This window comes from Indicator indicator, chromosome 7, assembly GCF_027791375.1.
Source record: "Indicator indicator isolate 239-I01 chromosome 7, UM_Iind_1.1, whole genome shotgun sequence".
Taxonomy (NCBI): domain Eukaryota; kingdom Metazoa; phylum Chordata; class Aves; order Piciformes; family Indicatoridae; genus Indicator; species Indicator indicator.
This window is the reverse complement of record NC_072016.1, coordinates 25805093-25819252: the sequence shown is the minus strand read 5'-3', so window position 1 is coordinate 25819252 and position 14160 is coordinate 25805093. Positions and strand designations below refer to the sequence as shown.

The 14160-nt window shown below is 42.6% G+C and overlaps 1 protein-coding gene across 1 annotated transcript; it reads left to right on the top strand.

Annotated features, from left to right (window-relative positions):
• Nucleotides 1-1402: 1402 nt before the first annotated feature.
• On the top strand, nucleotides 1403-3199 carry GPRIN2 (G protein regulated inducer of neurite outgrowth 2). Its single transcript, XM_054382656.1, has one exon. The coding sequence runs from the start codon at nucleotides 1403-1405 to the stop codon at nucleotides 3197-3199; it is 1797 nt and encodes a 598-aa protein (XP_054238631.1).
• Nucleotides 3200-14160: the final 10961 nt, after the last annotated feature.

Genomic DNA, 14160 nt, shown 5'->3' with positions numbered 1-14160 from the left:
ATGTTAGCACTGATTGATGTCTGGACTAGCAGCAGAGCTCTTGGTTTGTGGATGGAACAAAAGGTGTACTCAGTTATTTTGGTAGATGACTCTTTGTGCTTGTAAATATCTTATGAGAAGGATCACTTATTAAAAGCTTCTCACTGATAGGTTTGAATGTTAGCCCTTGCAGCCACTGGTCTCTTGGTGTTATGAGTGAACTTTGCTGTTACGTTTACAGAGTGCTTTTGTCCACTTTTCGTGTTCCACACATTTGGTTTTATTTTGGTGATACAGTTGACATGAAATTGTGAAGGTTTCTGTAGGAGTCCTGCTAGGGAGGCACAGACCCAGTAGTGCTTGACCTGAAGGCAATGAATAAATGCTTTAGATTTTTCTGTTCAACAAAATGGGCTTTTCTAGGAAAGAGATATATTCATATGTGTGTGTGTGGATAGATACAGATGTATGAGCATATTAAAATAATTTTGTTGTATAGCTGTTATAAGACCTCTGTGATACCAAAGGAATGTGTGTATTCAGTCAGTGGAAGGTCTGATTCAAGCACAAAAATAGATCACTAAGCCTGGTTAGATTGAAAAATCTTCAATTACATCTTTCTTAGATGTGGAAGTGCTAACACAAATGTTAACAACATACAGGATACTATAGTAACCAGTAGAAATAGGTGTTTGCTAACAATGGAAGTGACTGAACTTAAAGAGCAGAACTGCAATAGTTTAGTTATTACTGATCATCTTGTGAAATTAAATCCAAAGAAGCTTGTTAGGATGGGGAGGGGAAGAGGGTTAACTCTCCAGCACTGATTGGATAATTTCTGAAATCCCAGTGTCGAGACACTAAAAACTGAACAGTTTTGTTTTGACAATGCAGTTAACATTGTTGGCTTAATGAACACACTGGTGAAAAATTATCTTGTTTAAAGACCTCTTTTATCTTTGTATAAGTTATATGACATCTCTGGATGTCCCAAGAATAGCTCCAGTAAATTCAGGGAAGATAACACTTGGCAATGTTGTAGTTGCTATTGTTACAAAGTTGAAAACAAGATCCCCCCCACACTTTGGAAACAAACAAAAAACCACCAATAAAACCTCACCAAAACCCACAAACCAAACCAACAACAACAACAACAAAACCCACAGACAACCCCCCCCAAAACAACCAAACAAAACCCAGAATTTCAATAAATTCTGAATCTAATTCAGGGAATGGAAACTGACCATGCTGACTACACAGTGATTGCAGTATAATACTACTTTAAAAAAAAATATTTGATAACTGTGCAAACAAGAAGCACAGGTAGAACGTCAAAATCCATTCTGGTTTCTAATGCCTTTATTTTCTTCTTAAATTTTTTTATTCTTCTCCACCCTTTCTTGCAGATCTCTCTTTTTTTGCCATGTCAGCTGACAGCCACCATCTCCACACTCATGACGATTCACCAAGTTCTGCTTGTCACAGACTCTTGGATGTCAACAGTCACCCCCTGTCAAAGAGCTCCTCAAATCTGGTCTGTACTGAACAATCAAGTTTAGAGGAAAGGCAAAGCAACAAACAGGAGCTGAAGAAAAGCCATAGTAGCACCATCTGCCATACCCTGAGGAACAAGAGTGATGCAAGGAACGGGGCAAGTCCTGAATGGTCCTTCTCACAACCTGAGATGATGGGACTTGGATCGATGGTTCAAACCATAAGCGACCAGTCAGTCAATGGCAATTCACGGAGCAGAACTAAGACTACAAACCATTTTCTTACCACTGAGCACTCCACAGCATCCTGGGAAGCAGGGGACACCAAAATGTGTGTGAAGAGCAGTACTGTTGAGAATGTTTCTTCAGCCTGCATTGCTAGCCAGCAAAGCATGTGTAAAATGGAAGAACCAGGAACTGCCCTTCAGAGAAGCCACTCAGACCTAACTTGCAGCTGCAAACAGCAGACTTGTGTCACTCACATAGAAACCAGTGCTACTCACTCCAGTCTGAGCATTCCTAGCTGCAGGCACGGCCCACCAATGGTTGGGATGTCTATTCAAACACAGAGATGTGGATCAGAGACAAATGAAAATACATCTCACTATCAAAACCTTGTCACTCATTTCCCAGTTCTACCCAGAGACCAAAAAGTACCTACAAATAGCTTTGACAGCAGTAGTGTTCCTCAAAACACTACTATTTACACAGATCCAGGAATGTTTCATACTGCTGTTCTAGGACCCCACATGCCTGAAAATGATTTCTCAAACAGGACAGTTTTCAGTCAAGCCACTGGCATTATTCACAGTGGTCTGACTTATGGTAATCTTCCAAACTCTGCATACTCTCCCATGGTGATGACAGTTCATAACAATTCTGCAGGGCCCTGTAATGTAAGGCAGGACCCTTGCATGAAGGTAGATGCCACCATCCCTGCCTATTGCCATTCCTTGCCTATACCATCTATACAACTTGTTCCACGGTTGGTGTGCTCAGTTAGTGAGTCAGGAAAAGAACAGGCAACGCCCGGCTACTTTCATTCATTTTCTACTTCAGATATTCTAACATATCCTAAGCTGGTGTCTTCAGTAAGTGAGTCAGGCCTGGATGCCAAGAGAGTCTTGCAGTGCTGTAGTATTCCTGGAGAACAACTGCAAAATGCCCCACAGTGTTCCCAGCAGGAGAGAGCTCCTCCAGAAAAAAAAGCTGCCTGTGTTAGCATTCATAGCCAGCCAAGTGCAGCCATAATGACAACCAAGGATATGTGGACTATGACCTCTATGAATGATTTAACCAAAGGACTGAAACCAGCTCTTGAGTGTAGAGATGCTGAGGTACAAACTCTTCCAACCATGGAATGCAAATCTGTGGCAACAAGTCCAGCAGCTGCAGCAGAGGGGCACTCACATGTGTTCCCAGAGGTGAACCTAGAGCAAGACTTGGAAGCCCTCAAATCTCCAGTACGTGAAGTGAGATGGGATGATGAAGGAATGACGTGGGAAGTGTATGGGGCATCTGTGGATCCAGAAGTCCTTGGGTTAGCCATTCAAAAACATCTTGAGATTCAAATAGAACAATTCCAGACAGAACCTGCCCAGCTGCCTGAGAAAAGTAATGAGGAGCCACCTTCTGATAAAGCAGGGAAAAAGAAGCCATTCAGAACAATGATGCATTCCCTGAGATATCCAAGCTGTTGTGCTCGTTCCAGCACTGCAGTGGAATGAGAACAGCTGTAGGACACAGGCAGCTGTGCTGCTTTTAAATTGTAAATAAATGCGGACTCTCAAGTGTTAACGCAGTGCATCTGGACAAGCCACTACTTCAGGATAAGTGGGAAAAGCAAGGAATGGCTGGGCCATATAACAAAGGGTGCAAAGTTGTAGCTACATCATGTTCATCTTGATGCTCTTGAGTATATTTAATGTAGCACTTTAAGTTCTTCTATTTTAATTTAAAATCATATTGTAAGGACTGAGACTTCTTTTCTAAATGACGTGTCTTTTTAAAATCATGATGACTGTTCCCTATATTTTAAATAACATAGGGTTAGAGAACAAAGTTAGAAAATGTTCCTTTGATTTAGGTTCTTACCTTTCAATCTTGCTCCCTTAAATTGTTTTGGGAGTTATTTTACTGTTAGTTTATATTAATGCTGACTGTAAGTCCACTTTAACTGTAGAGAAAATAACAAGGTAGTGCAGTGCTGCATGACAGAGAATTTAAACATTTGCTACATAACTCTGTGAAGCAATGTCAGGACTCCTAGGCTCCACCTTCCCTTTACAAGCTGATGTACAACTTCAGGATGCTCCTGCAACTTTCAAAGTAGTTTGTAGCTATGATGAATTCTACTCTAAATGTTTGGAACTGATGTTTACCAAATGATTGACACAAAGGTACAATATTACCAAAGATGACTCATGTAATGTGAATTTTACTTATTGAATGCTTGATACATGAAAAAAAAGACTGTTCAGATTAGTCATAAGCAGTTTTAGTTTGCTTGTACTTAAAGCAATTCCCAGTGAGTTCTTTCTGGTGCACCTATTCTGAGCAGTGGTTATTTTGTTATTGCATCAACTGTTAGCAACTGTTTGCATGTAACCTCTGCTCCTCTTGTGTTCCCTGCCTGCTCTGACCTTGTGTCTGCTGAAAGTGCAACACCAGAGTACAGCTCCAAGGTTATTTGTTCCAAGTGCCTTGGTCATATGGGCAGCTTAAGTCTCTTTTTCCCAAAACAACTTTGCAAACAGCTTCACAGGGAGAAACCTTTTCTGATACTGTAGTGCAGCCCTGGTGCAGGGCCTGGTAGAAGTGAAAGACGTGTCAAGGAAGCAGAGACTATTTCCAGTGTCACATGTGGCCTTTGGTCAATGTCTTGGAAAATATTTCTTGGGGAAATTAGGGATGTGCAATATTTCTGATGAGGAAAGAGGAGGAACATTGACTTCTGTCTCAAAGGAAAATGTTCAGCATCAGAGAACTCATTGTTATGGAATTATCCATTCTTCCTTTAAATGTGTGTGGTCATGCTTTTGTAGTTTTGTGTTCTATTCCAGTAAGTTAGTGGGCTGTCTACATAATGTTCACGTGGCATTTGTAAATGAACAGGAGCCCCTGGTGCTTAGAACAGCTTTAGAATCTCACACAGAATATCATAGTCACATCATAGAATCATAGGATGGCTTAGGCTGGAAGGCACCTTAGAGATATCTACTCCAACCTCCCTGCTATGGTCAAGGATGCCTCTCAACTACACTCAGCTGCTCAAGGCCTCATCCAGCCTGGCCTTGAACGCTCCCAGGGAGGAGACATCCATAACCTCCTTGGGCAGCCTATTCCAGAGTCTCACCAGCCTCATACTGAAGAACTTCTTCCTAAGAAAATCCTTAAATAGAGAACCTGCTACCTGGAATGTGCTGTGATCCATTAATTTAATAACATAGAGTCGTTCAAGATCAAATTTTCATTTCCAGACAAAGCAGAATTAAGCAGAGCTGGCTCCTGTGAAGCATGGTTTGAGTTCAGGAGGCTTCATTCAGGCTCTGGGACTTTGGCCTCAGTGAAGTCTGAACTCAAAATGTGTTTTATACAGACCATGTGCGAAACAAATGGAATATGACGCCTTACTCAGGATGCCTCTATGGCTGTGAGCATCCAAGTTTTGATATTGATCCTAGATGTTAAATTTCCTTTTATTACTAGAAGTAAAGAAGGTAATTAGTAACTAAAAAAAAAGTCACTTCTGCTGTTATTTAGCATTGAACAAAACAGTTTCTATATGGGCTTATTTTATGATCCACAGTAACATAAGCAGTACCAAATGTTGTTGTTTTCCTTTTTTCAAATACTACACTTTGGGAATTTTAAGCACTATAATGGCCTAAACCCTTGTGTTGTCCATTAGCTTGTGTTTGGGTGTGTGGGAGAATTGGAAGACTTCAAACTGAAGCTTTAAAATCACAAGTGTACCTTGCTCCTGTGACCATCATAACCCATACTTTTAAGCTATTTGACATGTGGAGTAACCCTGGTTCTCCTTCCTGCCATGACTATCACAAACACCCCTCCAAAACAAAGCCCCTACTTCTAGGAAGATGATAAAATAGGACTAGTATCAAACCGGTCAGAAAGAGTTTGCCTGAAGGGACTAAACCAATACTGTGAAGTCCCTTGAGTGGTGTGGCTGTTGTATACACTAAAAGCTGGAACAACAGAGATTTCACAGGGCTCTGGTGTGAATTACCCAAGGTTTATGCATTGGTATGGATTTGCTTTTATGGTAGGAAACACTGATTGTCATTCCTGGATGAGAAAAATAAATGACAACCAAGGGGAAAAGACACCAGTGAATTGCTGCTCATGGAAAATGGATGCTCCCTCAATACAGCTATTGTGAGTCTTTAGGATAGTAATTGGAGTTCCTGTTGATAATAAAAGTAGTGTTTATGTCTGGGGATTTCCTGTGCTTTTGGTAAGAATTGAAATGCAAGGTATATTAATGGACACCTGAGAAAAAAAAAAAAAACAACCAACCAAATACTCATCTGACTATTAGCCACATGGATAAAATAAGTTGTTTCACTTGTATGATGAATGCTCCTTTTAAAAAAGGGGAAACAAGATTCACTTTGCATTTGGGCTGAAATTTTTAAAAAATAATTAAATGCAGCCACTTGTATATTAAATATTCTTCTGTTCAAGTGTTACTCTTGTAAATGTGAGAATTCTGTCTTTGGTTTTTACCATTTTCTAACTTAGGAAAATCCAGATCCAGATTTCAACTTTTAAACAGAGGGAAAACTTACACTAGATTTATAACTGAGTGATCAATACAGATGCTTGTCCAGCTAGGGTGAAATCAGGGTGTATTGTTTTCTTGATGCTATTTGAAAATGTTTGCATTGCATCATGCCTCTGCTGCCCAGTCTGAATGTTCAAGTACAGCTTTGAGCTGATCAGCTGGGGGTTGTCTTTGACACAAATCCTCCATAAGGGCTGCACTGGCACACTGGGAGCTTGACCCTCTTTCCTCAGTGCTCCTTCTTTCTCTATGAAAGACAGGCTGTACGAAAACAGCCACCTGATAATGCAGTATTTTAGATATATCTAATCCCTAGACTCTCACTGATGTCTCTAGAAGGCTTTATGGCTATGGGATTGGTAATGGGCTGAGATGCTTAGCTAAGTGGTTCAGCAGAGGTTAAAGGGAACTGATACTACTAACATGAGAATGCTGATTAAATATCTGAGAGTTATAATAATTAATTTCACCCTAAATTATTTATCTTGCTCTAGTAACAAAGGAGACGTATCACCATATTTACTGTTATTATTCCTGGAGGAGAGGCCAAAACCTGTCAGACATTTGACACTGACTGGCTTAATTATCATTGCAAAGTTGTAATTGGAGATAATCCTTGATTGTGGAGTTAAATACTGAAATAGTTAAGTCAATTTAAAAAAATAATAAAACAACTAAAAAGTTGCTTAGTGTCACATCAGTTAGTTTTAAAATGATTGTATTTACTTGTTTGGTCTTTTGAAAATGCAATTTGTTCTGAGAAATGGCTTTGGACAGTTGTATGTGTGATTGGTTGCCTAATGACTGGTGATTAGGTGGGAATGCCATCTAACCAAATTCACTGGGAGCTCAGTTAACACTGGGTAACAAACTTCCCAGTGATTCCTGCTTCCCCCAAGTTGATGAGGAGACAGCAGCATGGATGGGGGTATGCATCTGAGATGCTGTGGGCTCACTCTCACCCCCAGTTCAGTCTGTAGTGTTTGCAGACTGCTTGCCTTTGGCCGCATGCTGCTCATAGAGACCTTTTGGCTGTTGCAGCTTAAGTCCTGAGCTTTCTGTGAAGGATGGCCACAGATCTCCCCCTCCATATACAAGTTTTGCTGTAGGACCCCCTGCTCTAGAGTAAACTTTTCTACCTTGCAGATGTAGCTTAAGAATTTGTGTTGTATAGCTGAGCCAAAAGGTCTCGTGGAACAGGACTGCTCCATGCCTGTCATCCCATGAGACAGCAGTGAGTATAAATCACTCAAGGAAAATAGTAATCAGCTGTTCTGTACTCAGCTGTAACCAAAGATGTTTCAGAGGGGAAAAAAGCATCTCCATGCTACAGACAGGGGAATATATATCTTCTTGATCACTTCTCTGCTTACAGCCAGTAAGAAATATGGGCAAGCTGGACTAATTGCATTATTGGATAGACATTTAGTCTTTTAAATCCAAAGCAGTAATGACCTCTCTGGAGATGTGCTGAGGCAAGAGGCCTTCTGGAAGGATGTTACTGCTCATGACAAATGGAATAAGAAAAATCATGTAGGTTTGCTGAGGAAAAATAACATGCAGTGAGGTTGGGATAAAGCAGAATCTTGGAGCAGAGATGCAACACAGGAACTCGACCCCAAACAGCAAACAGAGCCAGCTGCTTTCCAGACACTGCCATAGCTCCCTCTCTCAGGAGCTTTTCCAACTGTGAAACTGCGACGTTAATACTTCGTAACCATCTGTCCCTTCCAGACATGTTGAGGTGATTAATTTGTCTTCTTAAGCCCCTTGAAAATGAAAGCAATCTATTAGTTCTAAGTAATACAGTTAATTGATAAGAGAGAGAGTCAGCATGTGGGTTTATGAGTTGGAAGTCAATCACTCTAATCAGCTCCCACAGTACTACATAAATAACTTGGTGAAACTTGCTGTGTCAGTTTTATCTTTCCCTTTGGGGGGACTTCAGGATTCTGAGAGAAGCAAGTTTGGAATTATAAGTTGTTTTTTTTTTTTTCTTTTCCTTCAATTCAGAACAATGGATCTGAACTGAAGAACATGATGTCTCTGTTGAGCTTCTTTCCAAAGCTTTGTTATTAACACAGGTCATGAGATCCAACTGACCTCTGCAAATAAGAACCACCTAGTGCCAGTGAGCCTGTGATAGAGGCCAGAGCTGCTCATGTCTGCATGCCTGCTGAGGGAGAGAGCCATGGTGCTTTCTGCTGATGTTATAGTCTGGGACACCTCCCCTCTGCTGCTCTTCTACATGGGACAGTTCTACAGAGCCATGTGGTTAACAAAGGGGAAGAGATGAGTAAGTTTTCTGTGTGACACGAGTTACTGAGAATTTTGTTCTTTTTCTTGCTGAAAAAGAAACTTGCAGCCAAGAACTCTGCCCAGGACAAAAGTGAGTGTGCTCTTTTTTCATCTCTGCAAGCTGGAATGAGTACATCCATTTTCTGTGGGGCAATACACCTGCTGTGTGCAAAACCAGTGTTGTGGACTCATTTTTTCCTCTGGGAGCTCCTTCACAGGACTAAGCACATGGTTGCTTGTGAGTGTTACTGCAGGTCTGCATCAGTGAAGGGAGTGGTGAATATCCTTTTCCATGGTCACTTGAATGTCCAGCTTCCATCTTCCTCAAGCTGTAGAATTGCTGAGTGTTGAGCTGACAGCCATCACGTGTACAAGGCCCCAACACGTTCAGATAGCACAGTACTAAGCTGTAGCTTGTAAAGCCTTTAGAAGCATTAACCCCCCTAATACGTGACCTGAGCATGGTATCTATCTTCTTATTAGACTTTCAATACACTTCAGTCTACACCACTCAGAAAACAGGTGAAGGAAGCTTAGAAAACAAAAGAGGGAAACAGAAACAAGGAAATGACACTGCAGACCTCCATCCTGTTCCAGCCACCTTCTGTTCACTTCCAGACAGAGAAGACAACTCCAACAACAACAGTGTCGTAGGTGGCTCAGCGGTGTAATGAAGCAGAGATTTATTTTTTTTTTTTTTGTCCCCGTTAGTGTTAAAGGCAGTGTGACAGAGTGAATCTGGGTCAAGAGCTTCGGTGAACCTCGGCTGGCCAGGACTACCTCTGGCTCCACCTGGTGCTCAGTGGCTGGCACACAGCCAGGCAGTACCGACCCACTGATTCTCCCTGCAGTTTCTGGTCTCTGCTCACCACCTACAGTTTACACAAAAGCAACGGTGGGACAACATCTCCCTCTGCAGTGAATCTTGCTGAATGCCCTTTTGTGCTTTCCAGCACACCAGTGCTGAGGGGCAGCAATTCGCAGTGCCCAAAGCACATCCAGGCTTGGGTGCTGGGATCTGACTTGCAGCAGCAGGAGCTAGCATTTGTGGTCCTTCTCCTTTGCCCACAACACATAGCACCCTCAGTAATGATACATGCATAAAAAGCTATTCCTTTCTTCTCTTCTGACTGTCTTTTGGCATGTAGATAACTTTGCTTACCCTGCCTCTAGCACTGGCTGTAATGCAAACTGCTTCACCCCAAACTGAGACTGGACAGCAGTACCTGGAAGTAGGTAAGTTACAAGCTGTCTTGTGTTTGTGTTGTCTGGAAAACCCTACAAATGCCATTGCCTCAGAGAATCCAATTTTAGGAAAGCCTGTACACTAATTTGAGTTCACCATGGGTTATGTTGTAATTTTTTCCTTGTTTTCATAATGATCTGTGTTTGGTGTAAATGCCATGTTTTTTTCAGCAGCAGCCTCAATCTAACAATAGAACTAGGGGTTACTTTGGTGCCATGCTGCTGTAGCGACTTTCTTAAAAAGGATCTTGGAAAAAGATGACACAAGTGTTTTTGAAAAAGCAGATGAGATCTCTTTTGGTGGTGGAATGCCTTTTGTTCAACAACCCACTTCCCCACGTAAATAAGAGCCATCCCTACTTGGGACCTCACCTGGAGTACTGTGTGCGGGGGTCTGGAGCCCTCAATATAGGAAGGACTTGGACCTGATGGAGAGCGTCCAGAGGAGGGCCACAAAAATGGTCAGGGGGTTGGAGCACCTCTGCTACAAGGACAGGCTGAGGGAACTGGGGTTGTTCAGCCTGGAGAAAAGGAGGCTCCAGGGAGACCTAATAGCAGCCTTCCAGTACTTGAAGGGGGCCTGAAGGAAGGTGGGGAGAGACTTTTTACAAGGGTCTGCAGTGACAGGATGAGGGGCAATGGCTTTAAGCTGGAGAAGAGCAGATTTGGATTGGATATTAGGAGGAAGTTCTTCCCTATGAGGGTGGTGGAACACTGGAACAGGTTGCCCATGGAGGTGGTTGATGCCCCTTCCCTGGAGATATTCAAGGTAAGACTTAATGAGTCCCTGGGCAGCCTGATCTAGTTGGGGATGTCCCTGCTGCCTGTGGGGAGGTCAGACTAGATGACCTTTGGAGGTCCCTTCTGGCCTGGACCATTCTATGATTTTTATGATTCTAAAATCTACTTGCCTATGTATCTATTACAAAAAGATGCTGTGTTGACAGACATCTGAATGTTTAGGTATGTGCTTACCAACATGTCTGTGCATAGGGTATGAAGTCTTAATGCCTTCATGGCATACATGATAAAGTAGGACCTAAATAAAGGTATTTTCCTCTACAATGTTAGTAACCCTGTTGCACAAGAGAAACAATTTATGCTATCCCAAGCTGATGTGTTCCTTTTCTTTGTCCCTCTACTGAGAGATGACGCTTTGTTTAAAACTTCAGTTGTGATTTTTTGCATTGACAGGTTTGTATCATAAGTAGTTTTGTTTACTTCTGTGGCAGGACCCTGATTCACAAATGCTGGGCTCTCACTGCAGCCCATTGCTTCTGGAAATAAGTTCTGTCTTTGGTTAGACTTCCTGGAGAAAATACAGAAAACCTTCTGGTAGCTTCTTTGAATGAAAGACACAAGTGGAGTTAGATGTGGTCTGTGCTTCTGTACCATGTGAAGTGGCATAGACTACATGTGGGACAGATGAATAGACAGTAATTTTAAAAACAGTAATAACTCCTTAAACTAGAGAAAGGAAAAAGACTAAGTGTGAAGTGTAGAAAAAGGTTATTGAAACATCTGCAGTCTATATATGAAACTGTGTGGGAGTTAATAAACATTTAGCTTATTTCTGGCATTGAGGTAGCTTGACACAAAAAACAATGATTTATGGTGAGCAAATGCAGCACAGAGAGCTCTGAAAATCCCTTGCAGGGAAGTAAAGCCTTGGACTTAATTACGACTGACTGCTGCCCTGCTTGGCTCCTTGGGCAGATTGGTGGTTTCAAGGTCGACCTCCAGCCATGGGCATGATGAGCTCTGGGGGAAGGTTGGAGATGGATCTGGAACACAGCTGTGGGACTGAGTGCCAGGTCATGGCCTGCATGGAAGAGGACCAAGGACAGACATCAAAGAGGATAAGCAGGAGGGAAGGCCATGAACCTGGGTGGGCAGGGACTAGGAACAAACAGCCTGCTTCCAGCAGCAGAGCTTGAAACAACTGGTGATTCCCCCAGAAGGTACTCTTCTGTAATTTCATGCTCTGTTTTGGGACTGTTGCTGTCTCTGAGAGGAACTACTGTCAGCTTGTTAGTCTCCTCTGTCATCTGGCTCACCTCCAGCTCAGCCATGTTTGCTGTGTCACTGTCAGTGTGCCACACTTCTTTTCCCCCCCTCTTTTAAAGGCAGCCATGTGCTGCTTAACTGTGTGGCAGAGTTGCAGAACAGGGAGACTATATAATGAAGCATTAAGCATAGAAGTTAACACAACTGCTTCTCTTTGACTAAATTATTGAAAGAGGAATGGTCAGAACAGGAATGAAAAACATTCTTTAAGAATACATGCATAAACCCATTAAAATTTGCTATAAAATAATTGCAGCAGAGAACATTCATCAAGTTCTTTGTGTTTTGAGTGGTGCAGAGCAGTAGGTTTTGGCAGGTCAGTACTTATTACAGGCAGGAAAATCTTCCACTTCTGTTTCAAGAGGGAGTGGAGGGACAAATCCCACTCTACCCTCTATTCTCATACTCTAGCTGAGCAAGGAAGAATCTTTGAGTATGCAACAAGGGTTATTAAGCACTTTTGCTGCTTCAAGGCTTCAAGGCAAAGCCAAGTGGTGGTTTGTCAGGAGGGATGGACTACAGGACTACTTGCCTGATTCCCACTGAGCAAGAAACAGTACTGAATTTTGGGTACAGGAGCACGTTATGCATTGTCATACACTTCCCAAGGGAGAAGTTGCATGCCCCTGTTCTCATTACCTATTTTTGATGTCTATGTAGGTCCCTTTTATGCATTGAAAATGCTTATCTTCATACTCTAGTTGGTGTCAATACTGATACATCTTTTTTTTACAGCACTAAGGAACACCAAAGCAGTGAAGTCTCCATCTTTGCTATTGCTTGAGCACAAGGTGACCCTCATGTTTATTTTTACATGAAATCATATCTCTACCCAACATTTGCCCATATTTTATCAAACTTGCCCTTTGTTTAGCCAATCCCACTTCATGAGTGAAATAATTTATTGATCAGCTGTGTAGGTTTGGGTAAAAAGGCACATCAGCTGTGGCTTCGTGTATGGCAGTGGAGGGTGGAGTGCTGCCTCACTGCTCTCAGTGGTGGGAGGGAAAAGCCCATTAAAAATATGCATATGGATCCTTACTCTGAAATTCCTTTAGGGGTGAGATGGAAATCAATGAATCCTTCTAGGAAAGCATAACCTTAGCTACAATGAATCTAGCTCGGAGAGTGTACCACGTGAAGCAAATCTATTAGCCTGAGTGGTTCCACAGAAACCCTCAAACCATTTGGAATAGGATATTGCCTTGGTGAAGCCTATTGAAGACATGACAGCAAACCACATGGTCCCCTATGCCTGTCTGCCCAGGTCCAGCTGCTCTCTTTACCCTTGGGTAACTACATGGAGGGACACAACAGGTATATAAGTGCTGCTGGTTTACAAGACCAGAGAGGGTTGGTAATATTTTTTTCTCTTAAATCCAAATACACATGTAATACATCCTCTATCTTCTGTATGTTTAGACATGGAAGTCAAATACCTGAAATACAGGTTCCTAGGGTAGCAGCACGTTTGGGATTAGGTGTCTGACTTCTACTTTCTCTGTGTCAGCACTGAATTATTTGTCTTCTTGCTGCAACCATGAGCTCTAACCATGAGTAAGACCCTGTTGAAAAGAACAGCTTCTTGATCCATGCCCAGAAGTGCTCCTGTGTGTAGGAAATGGTGGCTCATCTACCCTGTCTATGTAGACCTGCATAGCTACTTGGGTTTTGATTTGGAGCCCTTTTTCTCTGTTAATGTGTGTTGTAAGCACTGTGCAAACACCTATAAATGGCAATGCTTCACAAATGCATTTTTGGAGGGGCTGGCTGAGTGATCCTAGCCAGCTGCCAGCATGGGCATCAGCAGTGCAACCCATTCTTCCTACCCTCCAGAGTAATCACTGGATCCTCTTCCCAGCAGACCATGGTGGCAGGTAGTAGGAAGCGTTCTGCTGTGATTCACACTTGGGAAAAGACAAAACCTAAACAAGTACTGTGTAAAGCCAAACCAAGCAATGCACACTGGGAATTTTCCAGTGGGCAAGAAAAATACCCAAACTGGTGGCTTGCCACATCCCCTGACATGTTCATCTTACTCCTCTGCTTTGTTGTTTTGGAGGCAGGGAGAGAGTAATTCGGTGTCGTCTGAGGGGCCGGAACGGTGCTGCGGGGGGAGGCTGCTGTGCGGCTTTGCTGTGAATCATGGCTTTCGGCCTGCTGGTGGATCGCCATCCCCCACGCCTCGCTCTGTTGCTGTGCTGCTGGGTTTCACGGCCCTCCGAGCCTGCGGGCTGTCCCTGCAGCCCTGCCCAGCCCGTTCCTGCCCTC